Source organism: Ichthyophthirius multifiliis, assembly GCF_000220395.1.
Source record: "Ichthyophthirius multifiliis unplaced genomic scaffold scaff_1120509251319, whole genome shotgun sequence".
Lineage (NCBI taxonomy): Eukaryota > Ciliophora > Oligohymenophorea > Hymenostomatida > Ichthyophthirius > Ichthyophthirius multifiliis.
The window spans coordinates 9,827-31,303 of record NW_004085990.1 but is presented as its reverse complement, the minus strand read 5'-3'; the positions used below and the strand labels follow the sequence as shown (position 1 = coordinate 31,303).

The 21,477-nt window shown below is 18.5% G+C and overlaps 5 protein-coding genes across 5 annotated transcripts, besides 42 other annotated features; 3 read left to right on the top strand and 2 right to left on the bottom strand. All coding sequences in view use genetic code 6, as the record gives it.

Annotated features, from left to right (window-relative positions):
* Positions 1-2,456: 2,456 nt before the first annotated feature.
* Positions 2,457-2,486: a microsatellite.
* Positions 2,487-2,490: 4 nt separating this feature from the next.
* Positions 2,491-2,561: a microsatellite.
* Positions 2,562-2,828: 267 nt separating this feature from the next.
* Positions 2,829-2,888: a microsatellite.
* Positions 2,835-2,935: a microsatellite.
* A 28-nt stretch (positions 2,936-2,963) lies between these two features.
* Positions 2,964-3,051: a microsatellite.
* Positions 3,052-4,163: 1,112 nt separating this feature from the next.
* Positions 4,164-4,217: a microsatellite.
* An 86-nt stretch (positions 4,218-4,303) lies between these two features.
* Positions 4,304-4,364: a microsatellite.
* A 169-nt stretch (positions 4,365-4,533) lies between these two features.
* Positions 4,534-4,588: a microsatellite.
* A 15-nt stretch (positions 4,589-4,603) lies between these two features.
* IMG5_180810 (hypothetical protein) lies at positions 4,604-6,648 on the bottom strand (the record flags this gene model as incomplete). The annotated part of the gene is made up of 6 exons (XM_004027537.1): positions 4,604-5,089; positions 5,472-5,625; positions 5,992-6,022; positions 6,401-6,424; positions 6,565-6,574; positions 6,643-6,648. The coding sequence occupies 6 exons, from the start codon at positions 6,646-6,648 to the stop codon at positions 4,604-4,606; spliced, it is 711 nt and encodes a 236-aa protein (XP_004027586.1).
* Positions 5,656-5,726: a microsatellite.
* Positions 6,298-6,342: a microsatellite.
* Positions 6,649-6,882: 234 nt separating the features above from the next.
* Positions 6,883-8,061, top strand: IMG5_180800 (hypothetical protein; the record flags this gene model as incomplete). The annotated part of the gene is made up of 2 exons (XM_004027536.1): positions 6,883-7,700; positions 7,974-8,061. 2 exons carry the CDS (start codon positions 6,883-6,885, stop codon positions 8,059-8,061), a joined length of 906 nt encoding a protein of 301 aa, XP_004027585.1.
* A 36-nt stretch (positions 8,062-8,097) lies between these two features.
* IMG5_180790 (hypothetical protein) lies at positions 8,098-13,277 on the bottom strand (the record flags this gene model as incomplete). The annotated part of the gene is made up of 6 exons (XM_004027535.1): positions 8,098-8,391; positions 8,479-9,015; positions 9,144-10,234; positions 10,359-10,533; positions 10,583-12,858; positions 12,992-13,277. 6 exons carry the CDS (start codon positions 13,275-13,277, stop codon positions 8,098-8,100), a joined length of 4,659 nt encoding a protein of 1,552 aa, XP_004027584.1.
* Positions 8,397-8,473: a microsatellite.
* Positions 9,022-9,126: a microsatellite.
* Positions 9,022-9,135: a microsatellite.
* Positions 10,315-10,387: a microsatellite.
* Positions 10,335-10,399: a microsatellite.
* Positions 11,553-11,587: a microsatellite.
* Positions 12,860-12,964: a microsatellite.
* Positions 12,861-12,931: a microsatellite.
* Positions 12,865-12,911: a microsatellite.
* Positions 12,869-12,931: a microsatellite.
* Positions 12,893-12,934: a microsatellite.
* Positions 13,183-13,216: a microsatellite.
* Positions 13,278-13,695: 418 nt separating the features above from the next.
* Positions 13,696-13,770: a microsatellite.
* Positions 13,771-14,283: 513 nt separating this feature from the next.
* Positions 14,284-14,358: a microsatellite.
* A 1,120-nt stretch (positions 14,359-15,478) lies between these two features.
* Positions 15,479-15,576: a microsatellite.
* A 237-nt stretch (positions 15,577-15,813) lies between these two features.
* Positions 15,814-17,410, top strand: IMG5_180780 (hypothetical protein; the record flags this gene model as incomplete). The annotated part of the gene is made up of 3 exons (XM_004027534.1): positions 15,814-15,942; positions 16,004-16,439; positions 17,400-17,410. 3 exons carry the CDS (start codon positions 15,814-15,816, stop codon positions 17,408-17,410), a joined length of 576 nt encoding a protein of 191 aa, XP_004027583.1.
* Positions 16,084-16,129: a microsatellite.
* Positions 16,351-16,409: a microsatellite.
* Positions 16,353-16,404: a microsatellite.
* Positions 16,552-16,588: a microsatellite.
* Positions 16,885-16,958: a microsatellite.
* Positions 17,411-18,112: 702 nt separating the features above from the next.
* Positions 18,113-18,154: a microsatellite.
* A 184-nt stretch (positions 18,155-18,338) lies between these two features.
* Positions 18,339-18,401: a microsatellite.
* A 137-nt stretch (positions 18,402-18,538) lies between these two features.
* Positions 18,539-19,870, top strand: IMG5_180770 (MORN repeat protein; the record flags this gene model as incomplete). The annotated part of the gene is made up of 4 exons (XM_004027533.1): positions 18,539-18,708; positions 18,769-19,200; positions 19,258-19,710; positions 19,756-19,870. Coding segments are annotated over 4 exons (1,169 nt in total), but the record flags the coding sequence as incomplete, so codon positions are not given.
* Positions 18,554-18,597: a microsatellite.
* Positions 18,720-18,759: a microsatellite.
* Positions 18,721-18,767: a microsatellite.
* A 112-nt stretch (positions 19,871-19,982) lies between the features above and the next one.
* Positions 19,983-20,043: a microsatellite.
* Positions 20,044-20,660: 617 nt separating this feature from the next.
* Positions 20,661-20,706: a microsatellite.
* Positions 20,663-20,699: a microsatellite.
* Positions 20,669-20,727: a microsatellite.
* Positions 20,704-20,781: a microsatellite.
* A 461-nt stretch (positions 20,782-21,242) lies between these two features.
* Positions 21,243-21,301: a microsatellite.
* An 83-nt stretch (positions 21,302-21,384) lies between these two features.
* Positions 21,385-21,456: a microsatellite.
* Positions 21,457-21,477: the final 21 nt, after the last annotated feature.

Genomic DNA, 21,477 nt, shown 5'->3' with positions numbered 1-21,477 from the left:
TTGAAATTATTAGACATAAAGTGTCTATAAGATAATATATAGGTGCGAAAGCCAACAAAGGAATCAAAAGTTTATCTTACAGTAAATATGGAATATCGTTGTATTTTTTTACTTTAGAATAGTCAATATGATATATAAATTTATATATATATATAATTAATAGTAAAGGCATAGTATATTCTTAGTATTTCATCCATAGATTGTCATTATATTTTTTTATACGTAACATATCATAGGTTATTTATGATACTTGCATATATTTTTATTTTATTTTTTTAAAATTAATTTTAGTTTTTTTTTTAAAAAAAAAAAAAAAATTTGAAAAATATAAAAAAAAAAACTATTAATATTAATTTAAAACTTTATTTTATACTTTATTATTAAAAATAAAATAAGCACAAAAAAATAACATATACATCAATTAATATATATATTTATTAAATAATTCTCATTAAAATTTTTATATAGTTTATAAACATAAACAAATATTTTCAATAGTATTTTTAATGGCAGACCTTACTTTTTTGGCATCATTAGATTTATAAATTAAAGTTACAATATTTTCATTAAAAAATAGTTCTTTTTAAACCACTTTTTCATTCAATTCTTTATCAACTTCGATAGTTTCTTTTACTATAAAAGCTAATTTTTAACTTGGTAACGAAAATTGAATTCTAAAAACTTATTTTTCATCATTTATTATATTATAGTTCATTTTTTTTTGTTTTGATATATTATAATTATAAAAAAATATCTTCTTTTATTTATTTTTTATTTTTTAATAAAAACAATATAAGCATTAAAATAAAAAATGTATAAAAACTTATTTAAAAATATAAAAAAATCATCTTTATTTTAAACTTTATATTAAAAAAAATAATAATACTAATTTTCATAAAAAACACATATTTTATAATATGAAAATCCTTTCTAAAAAAAAGACCAATACATCCATGAAAACACTCTAAAAAATCTATTAAATTAAATGTAAAATTAAGACCAATAAGATTCCGTTTTTAACATTCTAATTTTAATAAAATCAGGAAAAATAACAAATTTTCCTTTCATAAAATAAAATATAAAACAAGAAATAGATTATTTTTTCAACTAAACCTTCATTTTACAAAACGCGGAATTTTTTATTAAAAAAATGGAAAATTTACTCATAAATATTATCATAAATAGTCAAAATAATCACGATATAGATATTATTTTTAAGTCTTTTTAAATTCAAAACCTCCAAAAATACTAAAAAATCATTCTTTTATACCTCCTATTATAGAAATAAGTATTCTAAAATGAATAAAAGGTAAAATAATTGGAAATTAATATCTAAAAATTACTCTAAAAAGGCCTAGAGATCCAAAAAGAACTCGAAAAAAATCAAAAAGACTATCTAGAGCCTTTCTTCGAGACTAATTTTGAACTAAACTAGTTTTTTTGTGAAGAAAATATGAATTATATCACCAGATTGTAAAAATACGCTCTTCTAGATATAAAAAATGATGAAAATTAGTAAATTAAAAACTACTAAAAATTGCTTTAAAATTACCAGAAATTTTACATAAAAATACCTTCAGTTTTTTTCAGCGAAAACAACCTTTTTTTCATTACAGAAATCAAATACTTGAACAAAAAATTATTCTATTTAATCAAAAAAAACCATTTTGACTTTATTAGAGATTAAATATATAACATAAAGACCTAAATAAACAGTTTAAATGAATAAAAAATAGCTCTATATTGCTATAAACTGGGCTAATTAGACGTTTATACGTTTTCAAATCATTTATATGTGTAAATATGGGAAGATTTAGAGAATAAAATATGGGAATAGTTAAAAAAAATGAATAATTGGCAACTTAAGTGCGTTATTCATTCATTAGGGAAACAAAATTTTATTTTTGAGAAAACTCATTTAATATTCGAGAATCTCTTATCTTTCGAAAACTTAAAAAAAATGGAAAAGGAACAGAATTTTCTTGAAATTTATTTAAATTTATTAGTTTCGGGAATAAACCTAAATATTTTATAAAAAAAAGAAGTCGAAATGCATATTCCTTATATATTAGAAGTACTCAGAAATGATAAAATAGACGGAAAAAGGGAATTTTTAATAGGAATTTCTATAAATATAATAAGATTATAAATATTCGATAATTAATTTTGGAAAACATTCCTCAAATATAAAGACATAAATGTATTTTAAAACTAGAAAAGCTTCTATAATTGCCTTTTTATATATAAATCAATGAAAATATTTTAAAATGAACTAAAAAATTCTAAATTACAAAATCTATTCGAAGAAAATTATAAATAACAATTTGCAAAAAACGAAATTTTATATAATAAATATAAAAAAATTAATGAAAAAAAAATAACTTAATATTAAAAAAATATGTCCGAGGAAAGGTTTTCTGATATTTTAAGACAATTTGGAAAAAAATACACAACTGAATATATAAGTAAAAATATATAAATAAAAAATAGATATATATATATATATATATATATATATATATATATTTATATATTTTATATATATGCATATTATATATATACATTAGTTGATAATATTTTTAGTCTAGATTTTTATTTAGAAAATGATAAAATTGGTATAGAAATATAAGGTCCTTAACATTTTATTAAGAAATAAAATGGAGAATATACATTGAATATATCAAGTTAATTTAAACATTTATATTTATAAAAAAAGGTATTTAAATTATATCCATTAGCTCGCATTTTTTAATTAATAAAAATATTGTAAAAAGTACATAAAGGTATTTTTTGGAATAATATAATAATCTCAAATAAAAAAAATAATGAAAAAAATATATAAATATAAAAATAAATAGTATATATATAAATATATATATATATATATATATTATTATATTTATATTTATTTAAATAATATTTATATATATATATAATTAATAAAATAAACTTCTTTTTTAAAATATATATTTCTAAATATATAAAATATTTATTTATATAATTTTTTTATATATTTTTAAAATAAAAATATCTTTTTAAATATATTTTTTTTTTAATATTTATTTATCTAATAATAATTTTTTTAACTCGTTTATAAAATTATATGATTTTCTTCTTTATCATTGTTCTCATTTTTAAGACTTTTTAAGAACTTTTTCTTATTTATTATTATTCTTTACTTTTGAATTCTTTTACTGCTTTTTTTCTTTCTATTATTACTAATTATTTGATATTTAATCAATATTTTCTTAGTTTTTAAATTATTTTCTTTAATAATACTTTGAATTCTTCCAAACCCATATTATATTTTTAAAGAAAAACTTCAAGTTATTAACTTTTTTGAATGTTCTATTGTTCTGCTTTTTCATTATATTTTTATTTTTCTTCTTCACTTAAATTTTACCATTTTTAACCTACTTAAGCCAAAAATCCTATTTATTATTTATCTTATTTTTGAGAATATTGTTCTTAAAGGAATATATTATAGCCTGATAATTTCTAGTACTCAGGGATTTTGTTTTAAGAGTTTTTTTTTAGAAATCTTAAAGTTCTTATTCATATATTTATCTTTATTTTTCTTAAAGATTCTAATAATTGTTTTTTTATTCTTACGTCAGGTTTTTATAAATTTCCTTTATTTCTTATATTTTTTCAGTTATTTTTTAACCTTTAGTCCCATTCTTACTATAATATTCTTTAACAAGACTTATAAAAATGGAAGAGGGTTTTTTAGGAAGTTTGTAGTTTTTATTATATTAATTTAATTCATGTTAATATTTTTCTTATTCTTATTTTAAAAGTTTTTTGCATTCTATCTTCTCTTATTAATAAAGTGAATCATCTTTTATACATTTTTACATTTCTTATATAGATAGAGGTTATTCATTATTTTTAAGATATTTTTACATAAATAATTAATTAAAATGTAAAGGTCTTTTTGGAGGAGAAGGTAATAAGAAACCATTTTTTATCTAATATAGATTATAATGATTTGAATTGAAAAAAGATAATTTAAAAGAAAGTTAATATAATTTTTGCATTTTTTATTAATATTTTATTTATCTTTAATTTTATTTTAATATAATATAAATAATAATTAAATAAAGAGAAAGACAATTAATAACATTTTAATATAAATAAAATAAATTAAACTAAATGCTTTATAAATTATAATAATTTTTATTATTTAAATAATAATAACATTTATTTTTAAATAAAAATTATAGGAATTATATATTAAAATGAATTAAATAATTTCTATATTTATGAATATATATTATATTAACGTAACGTATAAAATTTAATATATAATACTATTATATATATATATAAATATATATATATATATATATATTTATATTATAAGTTAACAATAAATATACATTTGAATATTTAATATAAACATTTATATAATTTACTAATTAATATAAATTAAAATATATATAATTGTATATACATATATTCTAAAAAAAAAATATATTAATAATTTTTGAACTTATGTAAAAATAATGCTATAGTATTTTATATAAATTAAATAAATAAAAATCGATTAATATTTTTAATAAATATAAAATATTAATAATTTTTATTATAATATTTTATTTCATAAACAAAAAAATGCACTAGCTAATTCTCCTTTTAAATCTGTTAATCCATCCGATGCACACCAAATAACTTCTTAAGATATACATTATAATTACTTTTCTCCTTATAAACCTTCACAGGCTTGATATTTTCTATTAGAACAAGTATTATAATTATCAAAATAAGCTTTATTTTCTTTCTAACAGTCTTTATTTCTGAAACATTATTTTATATAAACATCTTCTTTTCCACAATGCTATATATAACTTTCTACTTGACATTTTTTTTTATAACATGAAAATAATTCCTTTAATTCACTTGCTTTTAATTATGATACTAAAGTTTCATATTAAGAAGGATCTTATTCATATTTGTGCTCCATTTCAATCAATTCTTTTTCACAATTTTTATCTTAAAAACATTCATATAAAGGATGAAAACATTATCTGACTTAACATGTGGCTATGTCGTCTCTAGTGGGACTTTTTATAGTATCTTTTTTAGGCTTTTGAACATTATAAATTATTAATAATATAGAAATTATGGAAACTAGTATTATAGTTTGAATTTTTTTTAACATTTTTATTTATTTTTTATATATATATATTATAATTAATATTATATATTTTTTTATTTTTTTGTTAAATATATATATATATATAGATGTATTTATAATATTTATATAAAATTCTTTTATAATCAATTATATTAAGTTTTTAGTTTTTTTAATATATCAATTTTATTTTTATATATATATATATGTACTTATTTATATAATTATAAAATATTTATTATTTTCTATGAAATTATATTTATATATAGCTTTTATTTATTTATTCATTTATTAAATATAAACTAAAAAAACAAACGATTTCGAAAGATTTTACAGAAATAGAGTCGAAAATTGTTAAAAAAATTAAACTTTGCCATATAAATGTATATAAATACCATCTGATTTTAATAATAATTGTGTAAATAATTGCGTTTCTCCAAAATGTTTTTAAGAACATTACAAATAAAATTTACTATTGCCAGGTGAATCTAATATAAAAGTGTAAAAAATTTAATTAAATATAAATAATATATATGTATGTATATGTATATATATATATATATATATATATATATATATATATATATATGTGATAGAGAATTTAAAGATTGTTTAAAAAAATTATATTATAATTGCAAATAATAATTTAAAGATAATTTAGATTATTAATGCGAATATTGAATTAAAATAAAATTTGTATATAGAAATTATATATTTGAGCTAATTATAATTTTTTCTATAAAAATTTATTTTTAATGAATTAATAATATTAATTTTATAAATAAAATTATAATATATATAAAATAATTGTAAAAATGTAAATATATAAAGCAGACAAAATATTAATATTATACTAAATATGCTGTAAGTTTTATAAAGAAAATTCTAATTATATAAATATTTTATAAGACAATAATAAAATGAAAAGAAAAGAAAAATTAAAAATTTTATACATTTTATTAAATTTTTTACTATATAATTAAATATCAAATTTAAATAATTTATATTTATAGTATATTAATTAAAAATATAAATATTTTTATTAAAATAAAAAAAAAAAAATTTAAATATCATATAATATAATAATAATTAGAAAAGTACTAAATAATTAATGTTTAAATATTAATTATTATATTAAAAATATGAATAAATACATAATAATATATATATATATATATATATCTATATATATATATATATTTATAATTTTAACAAAAATCAATCAAATAAACTTAATCACATAAAATAAATAAATATAATTACTAATCATACAAATAAAGAGAATAACTAAGTAAAAAAATGTTAATTATAAATCTAATATTGATAAAATATAGAATTAAAATTAAATAGCAAATAAAATACATATAATTTTTTTAAAAATAACAATAAATTAGATAAATAAGTATATATTATTTAAAAAAATATACTTATGGAATTCTTTTAATTTTATTAAGAAACAATTCAAAATATTTTTTTTTTTTTTTTAAAATAAATAAATAAATTACGAGCATTTAATTTCCGAAAATACAATAACATTATAATTAAATTATTATTATATTAGATATTTATTAATTAAATAACCCAGTTATTTATTATAGCATTATGAGTTTTTTAAAAAATTAAAATAGTTATTTTCTACGAACTATATTATAAACACTAAAATTTACATCTAAAAATATTAAAAATCAAATTAAATTTAATATTGTAAAATACAAAAATAAATATTTAATATATAAAACAAAAATATGTTAATTAAATCATTATATAAATATTCCTCATATAATAATAAAAACCTATATTAAATCCTCTAATTGCCTAAAACCTCCACTATATAGGAAATAAAATCCCAATATTATAAGCTAGTTAAGAAATATCATCCTGACACTAACCCATCTCCTTAATCAAAAGACATTTTTTCCCAAATATAAAACGCATATGATATATTGTCAGATTAAAGTAAAAGAGCAATATATGATTCTTGTGGATATAGTAATTCTTACGAAGATTTTTAAGAATAATAATAATAACAGAAAAGTGAAAAACCTAAGAATCGATAATAATTTTACGAAGAAACTTTTTAAGATTTTGATGCTTTTTTTGAGCGTAAAAGCAAGACTAGAGCAAGGCCTGCTAAAAAAGGAGAAGATATATAAATTCAATTGCATGTAGATTTCCTCGAAATCATGTAATAAACTATTTAGAAGTAAGTTTAGTTCCAAAAGAAGGTTTTATGTTATATATGTAAAGGTACAAGGGCATAAACAGGTACAATACCATCTAAATGTTACTCCTGTGGGGGTACAGGTATTTTATTAGTAAAGGAAAATCACTAAATGTGCGAATAAATATGTGATTAATGTGAAGGGTTTGGTAAAATCGTCAAAAATAAGTGCAAAACATGCCTCGGAACTGCCTTTATTTAAAAAACTCAGGACGAAAAAATCATAATACCGAAAGGTATTAAAGATAAATAAGTCCTGAGAAAAGAAGGGAGTGGAAACACTGGAGAATAGGGCGGAAAAAACGGGGATTTATTTATCCAAATTAATATAAAAGAACACCCGTATTTTAAAAGAATTAACAATAATATAATTACAGATTGTTTTTTAAGTGCTTCGGAAATTATACTGGGAACAAAAAAAAATATAAAAACGTTATATGGATATGTAGATTTAAATATACTAGGAGGAATTTAACCTGACGAAATTCATAAACTGAAGAATTAAGGCATTGAATAAGAACATTCAAGGTTTAAAGGTGATCATTTAGTTGTATTTAAAGTTGATATACCTAAAAATATATCTAAAGAAGCTAAAGATTTATATATCAAAATCAGATAATTAGAAATTAAACAAGAATAAGAAAACGAAGGAAAAAAATAAGAAGATATATTAAAAAATAAATAAGAATAATAATTTTAATGATTTTTTGTAATATATATATATATATATATCTATATATCATGAATATACAATTCCTACAAAAACCCACACCGAAATTATAAAATTCGGATAAGAATAGCATTTAACACTACAAATGTATTTCATATCACTAGCTAAAATTTCATGAATTCCTGTATGCTTTAATTCATCCCAAACCTTATCCACTGAAGTAAACGACAGATTTAATGGAAATCCATATAGGTTTTCTCCACTTCTAATATATTCATCTAACTCGCCTTATATTTTTTCCAATGTAATTTTAGCATTTTAATATTTTTCTTAATATCCATTTTAATTTTCAGATAAATCAGACTAGAATATATATTTAAATATATATAAATATATATATATATATATAAATATATATATATATATATTTATATATTTATATATAAATACCCCTAATCCCGACAATCTACATTTATATTTCATTTATTCTAACCACTATAATAAATTATCTCTAATATAGAAATCATGTTTTTATGTAAAAGAAGTATGCTCTGCATTATAATTAACTTCTTTATATCTACTTTCAATAATCCTATTTTCTAAATAACTCTAAATAGTTTTTTCTAATCTCTAAACAGGTTCTATAGGTGTATCTTCATAAATAAGACTATCTTCATTTTTATGTTAAGGTTCTATTCCATTTTCGCCGAAAATCGAATCATATTAAACTTTGCTCAAAAAAGGTTACCAAAACTTCACATCTTCAACTTTCCAATCAATCTGTCCTGGACTTCCACTATTTTAAATATTTACATATACATTTTATCCATCAATTAAACACCCGACATCATATAATGGACAAGCTTTATCATATTTAGATATTACAGACTATTTCTTTTTTCCTATAGTACAACATAAAAACTAAGTTCCTACAATTTCCGTAGTCATAACATAAGGTTCACCTGTAGATGGATTCCATATTTCTACCTAAAAATATATATGTATATATATATATATATATGTATATATATATATGTATATATGTATATATATATATGTATATATATATATGTATATAATATATGTATATATATATATATATGTATAGTTTATACTTTATTAGTTTTAGTATCTCTTCTTAATGTATAGAAAGTCTATCCTTCAGGAATCGCATGTCCTAACAATACATATGATTTAATATGTTCCCTTCCTGAATAAAAGTCTATGTAGTTGAAATAATTGCAAAGTAAAAAAGCATGTTCTTCGAAATCTCCTCCTTTTAAATCTAAAAACTACTACGAATCACAATGTATATCAGGAATATCTTTAAAATGGTCAGTATCATTTTTAAACGGTATTAAACTTACAAATCTCGCAACTTTTTCTATTGCATGTGGGTCCTTTCTTATATCTCTCGCCTCATTTATCCCATCTACAAATATATTAGGTGGTTTTAGTCTAGATATATATCTAGGGAGGAAAAAGGAGTTCTATTCTATATCGTTTCCGAATAATTTAATGTGTCTTTTAGCTAATATGGGTTTTTTTTTTATATTCGCAAACCATATATTCGCTATATATTGAAGCCTACTATCTTGATTTTCGCCGTAAAACTATTAATCATTTTCTTGGGAAATTTCTACGAAAGGCTCTATATTAATCGACATATTAAGGGTAGTAGGAATCTAAGGGTCAATTCTAATTTTACTTTCCTAATTTAAAGGCTATGGGGGTGCCTATAGAGTATTTTATGGATCATATTCAGAGTCAAAACCTAATAAATTATTAATATCAGTATAATATCCTAATATAATAATAGGTCTATTGACTCTAAAAGTTGCATTTAACTTTTAATTCGAAAAAAGAGTAAATAGAGGAATACATATATGTCCTAAATAAAAGGAGTGCGTTATTTTAGTCTCTTTTCCTAGTTTAGTCTTGCTTTTTTTTTTAGTTATTTTTAAGTCAAAAAGACTTACTAAAAGCCTATTTTATTAATTATTTATTTCGTAAACTGAAATTTTTCGGTTTTATAATTATTATATTAATAATTGTCTTTCAGAACTCCAATCTGGATTATTACCTTCAAAAGGCTTAGAGCAAACTATTTATTCTTATTTTTCGAATATCAGCTTTATTTATACATAAGAATTTACTCTTTCTAATTCATTTATATTCTTAAAATCAATTGGTTTTATTTATTTTACTTATTTTTTTAATATTTTCTTTTATATAAAAAATAATACGTTAATTTCCTTATTTTTAATCCATAATTGTTTATTAAGGCATCATATTCATATTTCCCATCATTGGCATGTTTCCCATCATACTCATAGGCATATTTCCCATCATATTCATAGGCATATTTCCTTACATATTTTACATAAAAACAGCTTAAAATCCTATATTATTTAATAATTTCATTTATCTATTAGCTACTAAATTATTAAATTAGGCTTTACTAACTGAATCATCTCTCATAGGTACATTAGTACCATGTGAGATCTAAAATAATGCACATATAAATAAAAAATTAATAAATATATATATTTACGTGTATAAAAATACTAATGTTATCCTAAATATCAACCAGTCTAATTTTCTCTTCCTTTTTTTTCTTTGGTTATAATTTTCTTTATTAAGTAAAGCATTATTTAATAAGTTCAAAGAGTATAATTTCATTTTCATCGATTCTATATTCATTGACAACATTTTTTAATACCAAAGGTGCTCCAAACTAGTTATTTTATTTCTTTACTTTTGCAAAATTCTATCTTTGTAATAAAATCCTCTTTATATTTTCGATTCTTTTCTTAGTTTCCTTTTTTTGCGCATCGAAGACTTCTTTGTGACTAATAGCTACATCTTCCAAAAACCTCCCTTTTTTCTCAATCCTGTTTAATTCTTCCATATTTTCCTCATTTAAAAATATTCCCTTTTCCGTATCTTCTATAACCTTCATTAGATCTTCACTATTAAAAATCTCTTCTTCGAAAATCGGTATATTACCCACATCAGGATTAATCAAACTACACTTAATTAGTCTTTACCTTAAACTCATTATATGAGCAAACGGCAAATATAAGTCTCTCTCAACTTTCGTTCTTTAATCCCTATATCTTAATTGTCTTAATTATTCTATTTATAATTCGTTTCTAGGGTCATTTACATCAAAATGGAATCCTTCTTCCTCCCCGTTGTCAATTTATATTTTTTTTACTATATTTTATGGGTTATCATTTTCACTTTGATCTTCTAAACCTCCTCCTTTGCCAAAATTATCTATATTTTAAGGTGGCATTCTATCTCCTTGACCAGTCCATTCACTCAGAATACTAATTCTTCCCTTATAAAGCGCTTTTTCTTTCGCTTCTTCTTCTTATTTGTTTAATTCTTCGATTTTCATTTATAGGATTTTCTTCTCTTCTTCTTTTCGTAATTCCTCTAATTCTTAAGGATTTAATAAGTCTATATTTAAATTTTCTTTTTTATTTACTTCTTCTTATTCCTCCTTTTTATTCTCATTATTTTCGTCTTTTTTTTTATTCTCTTCTTTTTTCCCCTAAATTTATGTTAACTTCTCCTTACTTTTCAAAAGCAGTTTTTTTTTCTCATTTTCAATTTAAACTGCCCTAAAAATCTTCCTCTAATTTGCCCCAAAACAAAACTCATATTCTTTAATGATCTACGCACTCGCCGTAATACTCCTACTTTTGTCCCCTGGAATCTCCACTTCGATAACATCTATAATTTTTTCCAGAATCCCATCTTAAATCACCCTTAACTGCATTGAAGAAGGTCTAGTAAACACCAATATATAGAATTGTTCCATAATCTTGACCTCATAAGACGGCCATTCTACAAAGCAGCTCTTACTTCTCGTTACTACCTACCCATTTACCACTAATTCGACAAAAATTTTATCTTTTCTTATTTATTTCCTCCTCTTCTACTCAATCCCATCCACGTCCTTATCTTCCATAATAGCCTCTTTCCCCAGCCCGAGTTCTAGTTCGTTTCCATTCTCATTATTTCTATACTATCTTGCATATAACCTAAATGGAGAACAATTCATTTTAGTTGCAATTCTTGTGGCTTAAATTTACTTCCATTTTTCAATGATTTCAAACATTAAATCTTTCAGTAAATTCGCCTCATCCTAAACTAATTTACACAAATTATTTCTCTCGTTTTTCAATATAGCGATTTCCTTCAAAGGCTATCTATTAATCTAGCACTCGAATTCAGCAATTTCCTATTCGATTAATTTAATAGACTTATCCAAAACTGGTATAAGTGCCAAATCGCATCTATCTTTATATTTTTTAATCAATTCTTTTAATTCCTGCATTTATAAATCTTCCTTAATCATCCTAAAGTGTTTTGTAAGTACAATTTTCCCTATATACACCCTCAAACGGTATGGAATATGTTTATTTTAATTTAGTCTTTCACACATTACTGCTGTTCTCCTTTTAGTTGCTAAAGATAGGTTTTAATGAAACGAAATAATCCTTATTTTTGATATTTTATTTTCATAAAATTCCTAATCGATTACTAAATCGCCATTTGTTTTGAAAAAATTACATAAATAACGATCGTTATTCATCATACGTTGCTTTTGCCTTTATTCTTCTAATAAAAATAATTATTAGCTATCGGAAGTTATATATAAACCATCTTTTTTCTAAATTATATATAAATATATACCTTTTTATAAAAAAATTACTAACATATTCACTTAAAATAATTTAACTTAAGTTCTTTCATTTTCTTAATTTCCATTTTAATTTAAAACTTCTTCTCTTCCTTCTATTTAAGCCTTTCTCACTATATATAAATAAATAAATAAATAAATAAATAAATAAATAAATATATAAATATATATATATATATAAATATAAATGTATTTATATAAATATTATAATATATATATTCTATTATATCTTATTTTTTCTTTTACTTATAATATGATAATCTATATCACTCATGTTTATTCGACTTAAACCTAAAAAACCAACAGTTCTTAATAAAGAAGATATATCTTCATAAGCTGCCTATCTATCTATATCAGAAAAAAAATCACTTTTAGGCATATATAATAATGAGTTATATTATTAAAGTTCACTATTTAAATTTTAAATTTATTATTCGTTTTCATAGTCTTTTTTTTTTTCCTAGTTTTTTTGAGGAACTTATTAAGAAGACATTTCAATTTATTGATTATTGTTTTCAGGTTTATTTAACATTTTCAATTTTTTTTTAAAAAAAAATTATTTTAAATATAATTTTTATTTTTTTTTTAAAAAAAAATAAAAAAACAAATTAAATCAAAAATATATTTATTTCTTAAATAAAGATAAATAAATTATATAAAATATTTTATATTATGAATTTATTTAAATTTAATTTTATTCATAAAACAACTAATTATTATTTTAGTAAAAATGTTAAATGGCTTTAAATTCGGAATATAATGTAAATAAAACATGCAAACTTTATATAATATAAGTATTATTGTTAGTATTATGTACTGGAAAATCTAAAATGATACAAGTCAATTTACTATAATCATATAAATTGAAATCTAATACTTCGTTTTGAATTTAAATATTAGAAATTGCATCATAAATTTCTTAAGGCAATATCTAAAAAAAAATAACAAACATATATATATATATATATATATATATATATATATATATATATATATATATATATATATATATATATATATATATAATTTATTCTTACATTAAATTATTTATTACCGGCATTTATTTTGTATATGAAACACTTAGAGGTTGCTTTTTTTTTTCTAACTAAATCTATATTAATCCATTATTATAAATCATTTTAATTCTTTTCTGCATTTTCTATACTATGTATTGTTATATTTTTATTACCCTTCTTCTTTTTAACTAATTCTTTATACATTTAATCTATTACAGGTCTATTTGATTAATTTAAATCAATTTCATCCTATATAAATACATATATGCATATATTAATAATTTTTCATAGTAAATTTCATCTTATTAATCAGGTCTTGCCATTTTTAAAAAAGCATCAACTTTTCCTACTGCTGTATAATAATCAGGAATAAAAGGTCTTAATTTAGATTATAATTACATATTAATAGGTTTATATTTTTAAATAATTTTTTACATTCATTATTAACATCTAAATTATCATAATCAGAAGGTATTATAAAATTTATGGCTAATCATGTGATTATACATCTTATATTTTTTTAATATTATATATATTTAAATATATAAATATACAAATATAAAAATATATACTAAGTAATAAAATATAAATATTAAAAAAAAATAAAAAAAATAGAAAAAAAAATATTAACCCTCAGAATCTAAATTTACAGCTTCGTCTATATGTTAGTTTTCTATTTTTGAAATTTTCGATTTTGCCTTCTTTTATTATTTATTCAAAAATTATTAATATATTTTTTTTTACAGTTTCAGATTGAATCATTTATTAATATTTTTTTATATAAATATAAAAGATAAATTAATTAATATATTTATTTATTTTAAATTAATTTTTTTTTAATATTTATAAAAATATGAATTCTATATTATTTACATTTTAAGAAATAAATGATATTTAGAATACCTAAAAAAACATTAAAATTAATCCTTTAGAATATTACAAATCCAAAACTTCACATTTATCTAAAATCTAATCTTAAATAAAATCTTAACCAAACTAATCTAGAATCTAATCAGCATATTTATCTAATTTACTATTTGAATATAATATACAAAAAAAAATATTACTTAATGAAAAAAAATACTTATAAAGTGATAAATTTGACTCTATATTAATTAAATAAACTCATAATAAAGATTTGAAACTTAAAGATTTTCTTTATAAAGCTTATATAGATGAAGATCAATAAATTTTAGACGATATAAAATACTCTAAATGTTAAAAATTTAAAGAAGGTGATTTTATTTTATACTCAGTCATTGAAAAAAGGAAAGAAAATGAAGATTATCAATTAATATAAATCTAAAAAGACTGGCTAAAAAATTTAAATAAAGAAATATAATAAATAAATAATCAAAATATAATTAAATAACCTACCAATGAATGTAAAAACAAAAAAATAATTAATAAAATTGCATTTAACCTTATAAATTTTTACAATGAGAATTTTCATGAAATTTTCGATAAATTTATAGATGATATTTTAATTGAAGAAGTATTTTAAATTTACTTATAATTAAATTAATTTTTTTTTCTAAAAAAAGGTTTAATATTTTAATTTAATGGAAAACAATGAAATAGATGAATTAAATTAATTTAATAAAGAAAAAACATTAAAATTAGCTAAAAAAACAATCTAAAATAATTAAATTATAAATATAATTTCAGATTTAGAATAATACGGAGAACTAGAAGATATATATAAATGAAAAAATACATATATATATATATATATATATAAAAATATATATATATAATATATATATATCTATATATATATATCTATATATATATCTATATATATATCTATATATACTTTTTATTTTTTTAAATTTGTAAAATAAAATTTAACAGACTATTTTTTTGTATATATATAATATATTTTTATAAATATTCATTTTTTTAGTAATTTAAAAAATGGGATAATGTTGTGGTTATGTAAATAATTAAGACATAAAGAAAACAATAAATATTGATTAAGATTCTATTAATATATAAGAATGCGTTGAGAAATTACATACAGAATAATTTAAAACAGACTAAAATTAGTCAATGAATCAATCATAATAATTATCTCCTTCTGATCAAGGTAATACCTACTTATCAAATTAAGATTAAATAAAAATACATTGTTCTAATATAGACGTTATAGAAAATGAAAAGTAATATGATTTATCAAATGTATTTTATATATATATATATATAAACAAAAATAATTAATTTTTTTTTTTTAAAAAAAAAGGAAGAAATATAATTAATATTAAGTCAATAAAGTAATAATATAGAAGAAGAAAAAGATAAAAACATATAATAATGCCAAACATAATTATAGACAATGTAATAATAATTAATAGCAACTTAATTATAAATTGGTCAAAATAAGATTACATCCGAATAAATAAAAAGAAAATCATGTCTTCTATTCTATACATAAATGAGTTTTTTATAAAACAAGCAAGAATTAATATAATAGGAATAAAAATCCGAAGAAATCGTCAAAATAGAACTCGAATAAAAATAATTAGAAGAATAAGAATAAAAATTAACTTAAGAATAAGTTCTTTTACAATAACAAGAATAGGAAATAAAGGAAAAGCTTGAATAATAAAAAGCCGAAATGGAAAAGCTTGAATAATAAAAAGCCGAAGCCGAAAAAATAGCAAAATAATAAGCAAATAGTAATATATAATAATTAAAAAATAACAACTAAGACTAATCGAAAAAAAATTAAATAAAAAATACTGAAAATAACTTTTTAAAAGATAAATAATAAAATGCACTTGCCCTTTCTAATAAATAATAAAATATTAATAATAATAAAAGTATTTAGTCACCTAGAAATTAAAAAAAGAAAACGAAAAGCTTAATAATTCATAAATAAGTTAAGATAAGCCAAAATCTATCATTAAAAAAAGATCCGAGAGTAATTGTAGTTCAGATATTAATAGTTAATAATCTAAAAATAATAAAAAAGTCAAATTTAAAGAATCAACTTTTTAAAAGAAAAAGAAAAAATGATCTTTTTTCTTTTAAAACAAATAAAATAATTTATATATTATATGTTTTTTTTTATTTTTATTTTTTAATATAACACTATATTTTATATTAAATAACAAAAAAAATTATATATATGTATATATATATTTATATATATATATATATATATATATATATATATATATATATATCATATATATTTTTTTAATTAATTAATATTCATATTTTTTTTCTTTTTACTTTATATATTTTGTAATGAATTATTTGTTTATTTATTTTAAATTTATTATTAAATTTTTAACTGTTTATATTTTTACATTTTATCTTTTAATAAAACCTAAATATCAATATTTGATTCCTTTTTATTTAACAAAAATTAACTTTTATCAAATTCAGGCCTATAAAAAGCGAAATAATTAAAAAAATTATTATAAATTAAAGAATTATTCTACTATAAATTAAATTAATATGTACTCTTATTTTATTAATTTATTTTCTCAGTTTATTAATTTTAATAAATCAATGTATTATTATTTTGACCAAAAGATTAAATATTTTTAATTATTTTTTTTTAAATAAAATTTAAAATATTCTTATTTTTTTTATATATTTCGTATTAAGTATTTTTTATTTTTTAAAAGCAATCCCTTGATAAATCCATAATAAATTCGTTTTTATCCTTATTTTTTAAAGGTTTTTTTAAATATTATTCTAAATCTTCGAATTATTATTATTGATTTTTTTCGATTTTTTAATTAACCTCTAAAAAAGCTAAGCTTTTCGTTTTCGAATAATAATTTTTTTTTCCCCTTTTAAATTCTAGAATATATTCGCTAAGGATTTTGCACATTCATTTTATTATATTTATTAATTTTATATATTTTAATTCTATTTTTCTTTGACAAATCTTACACTTACTAATTTATCGAAATTTTTAAATAAAAAATCGGCTTAATATTATAATTTGCTATTTTCTTTAATATAGTTTTTCTTTAAGTTTTTTAGTTTTATTTCTCGTCTGTGATTTCTGTTGAAATTCCAGAAGATAAACATACTGAGCTTCTTTTTATTAATTTCTTTTATTATTTAAGAAAAAAAGTATATATATATATATTTTTTTATTTTTTTTTTTACAATTGAATTTATAGATTATATTTCATTTTTTTATTTTAATTTTTATTGTTTTTTTTAATTTAATAATTAACTAGAATTCTTAGTTATTTATTTTAAATTTTAATTCATTATTTTTCGAATTGTTTATTCAGTTGAGGTTGTTAATTTTACTTTTTAAAAAACTTAATTTTATTTATTATTAGGCTAATTGCTAAACTAATTAACGTTCATATTTTTTTACAAAAAAAAATAAAATAAAATAAAAATAAAAAAAAATATAAATTTTTATATTTAAAGATAGAAAATAAACAAATAATAATTTTGTTTTAGATTTTCTGATTTATATTATTTTAAATATTTTTTATAAAATATTTTATATTAAAAAAAAAATATATATATATATTTTTTAATTTAATTTTTATAGACTTTATAAAATAAAAACATAAATAAATTTATTAACTACAAATATTATTATATAAATTCAATTATGAAAAAAAAAATTATAATATATATTATCATGAAAAAAAAAAAAAAATCAAATCAGAAGAATATATATTTATATAAAATAAAAACATTTAAAAACAAACAAAAAATATTAGTTTTTTTTTTTTTTTTAAAAAAAAAAAAAAAAAACAAGAAAATAAATAAATCAACATAAGCAAAAAATAATTATAATAATAAGAAAAAAAAACAAAAACAAAAAAAAAAGCAAGAAAAAAAACAAAATGGGAAATTGTTGTAGTAATATGCCTGATTAAAAAGACTAAATATAAGACGACTCAAGAAACCCCAAAAATCCATTTGAAGACCATAACCAAGAAGAGCAATTTTAAATCGGTAAAACAACAAAATATATATAATATGATATAATATATATATAAATATATAATTATATAGAAAAAAATCAATCTTACAATAAAAATTTCAAAAACCACGAATCATTAACAAACGCCTAAACAATAAAAGAAGTTCTAACAAACGAAAAACGTTAATCTAATTCAACAATAAATGAGAATTTACAAAAACCCAACAATATATATAATATAAATCACACTTAAGAAAATACACATCAACCTTAATCTAATATTGCATGGCCTATTACATAAATCCCCGACTATTTAAATGAAAAAGTTAAAAAATCATTACAAGATATAGGTAATTTTGACTATGACGAAGATGAATTTGGAGATAATGATTTACCCAATTTTGGCCCTTATTAATTCGAGAACGGATCTGTATATGTAGGATAATGGAAAAACGGCTAAAGGCATGGCAGAGGTGTATAATATTGGTCCGATGGTTCTGTATATGAGGGTTATTGGAGGAATAGTAACAAAAAATAAAATAAAAAAAAATAACATTATTAATTAATAATAAAAATAATAGATATGGCACAAGGAAAAGGTAGACTAATACATAGTGATGGCGATATATTTATTGGTCGATGGATAGAAGATAAAGCGAACGGAAAAGGAAAATATCTACACATGGATGGTGCTGTATACGAAGGTGACTGGCATAATGATAAATAACACGGAAAGGGGGTTGAAGAATGGCCTGATGGGGCTCGATATGAGGGAGATTATGTAGATGGTAAAAAACATGGACAAGGAAAATTCCATTGGTCTGACGGGTCGACTTATGTAGGGGAATTTAATAAGAATAATATACATGGAATAGGATGCTATGATTGGTCAGATGGGAGAAAGTATGACGGAGATTGGGTCAGTAATAAAATGGAAGGAAAAGGAGTTTTTACATGGTCAGATGGGAGAAGATATGAAGGTGAATATAAAGATGATAAAAAACATGGTTATGGTGTATTTTAATGGCCAGATGGTAAATTTGATTTTTGATTATATTATTTTTATTTTTATTTTTTAGGAAGAGTTTATAAAGGTTAATGGGCAAATGGAAGATAACACGGAATTGGAGTGTATATTGGGTCTTAAGGAGCTGAAAAAGAAGGAGAATGGAATGATGGAAAAAGAATTAGATGGTATATATAATTTATAATATTTTTATATATAATCGATTACTTAAATATAATATTTTTAAATTATAAAGGATAAATAAAAATATAGAAGAAAATTAAGAAAATTGATTCTTTTTATATAAATATATAAATATATATATATATATATATATATATATATATATTAATATAAATATGTTTAGTTTTTTTTAATTTTATTTATTGTATATTAATAAAAAGTTATAGATTTAATTATTGTAAACTTTATTTATATTTTCAAAGTTAATAAAAATAATAAAAAATTATTTATTTAAAAAATAAAATAAAAAAACCATAATATTATGCTAAAATATAATCTGTTTATTAAAAAATAATATTATTCATAAAAAAAATAAAAATATATAATTTATATATTATAATTAAATAAATATATATTTTAAACACAATTTTTATTATAAAAATTATTACATTTTTTTTTATTATATTAACTCTCATTTCTTTAAATATATATTATATATTTCAAAAAATTACACATTTACATGATGTTTTATCATTATTATCATCTATCATATTATATTCTTTCCAATTTTCAACTATATTTATTTCAATATCGTTTTTCCAAACTAACTTTTTTTTTTGCTGTACTTTAATTTTATTTTATTAATGCACTTTTTTTAATGTTTTAATCGCTATATTTTAGTTATTAACTATTTTAAGTACTGCTTTTATTTTTGATGGTCGACATATTTTATTTTTATAAAAGTTATTTAATAATTAAAATATTTTAATTAAAAAATGATAAAGATTTCGTCCTTTAATTTTTTTTTTTATTAAAAATTTTTTTTTTTATTAATATTTTTATAAATAATTTTTTTTTAAATTTTTTATTTTTAATTTACTAAATTATTTTTATATAATATTTTTTTTTTTAATTTTATATAAAAAAACATGAAAAAATATATAAATAAATATATATTTTATGTTAAAAATTAAAAAAAAAAATTAATTAAATTTATTATATAATTAAATATATTTTTTTTATTTATTAGTTTAATAATATATATTGTAAAAGAAAAAGAAAAATCTCTTTTTTCTATAAATGAAAAAAAAAATAATTATGGAAAATGTTTATTACTCTAAAAAAGATTCTAATATATAAAATTTTCATATTTTAATAATGAAGAAATAAAAAAAAATTGAATAAAAATAAATAAAGTATCTTAATATTGTATTAAAAATATATATAGATTTTTAAAATAAAAATATAAAAAAATAAAAGAAATAAGTTATTGTTCAATTTTTAATTATATATATTATTTCAGATATATAAAAGATATATATTTAATTTAAACAACAACAACAAAAATTTACTAAGAAAAGAGATAAATAATTCCAAAAATATAAAATAAGAAGAAAACATTAAATGTTAAATATAAAAAAAACATAAAATAAAAACCAATAAAAAAGATTAAAAATATTTTGACTAAAAAAATATTAAGATTTAGATTGTTAGAATAAATAATTTAATTAATTTATAAAAAAAATTATATTACTAAATTAAAAATAAATAAAATTATTATAAAAATAAAAAAAATAACTAAAATATTATAAAAAAAACATAATGTGATTAC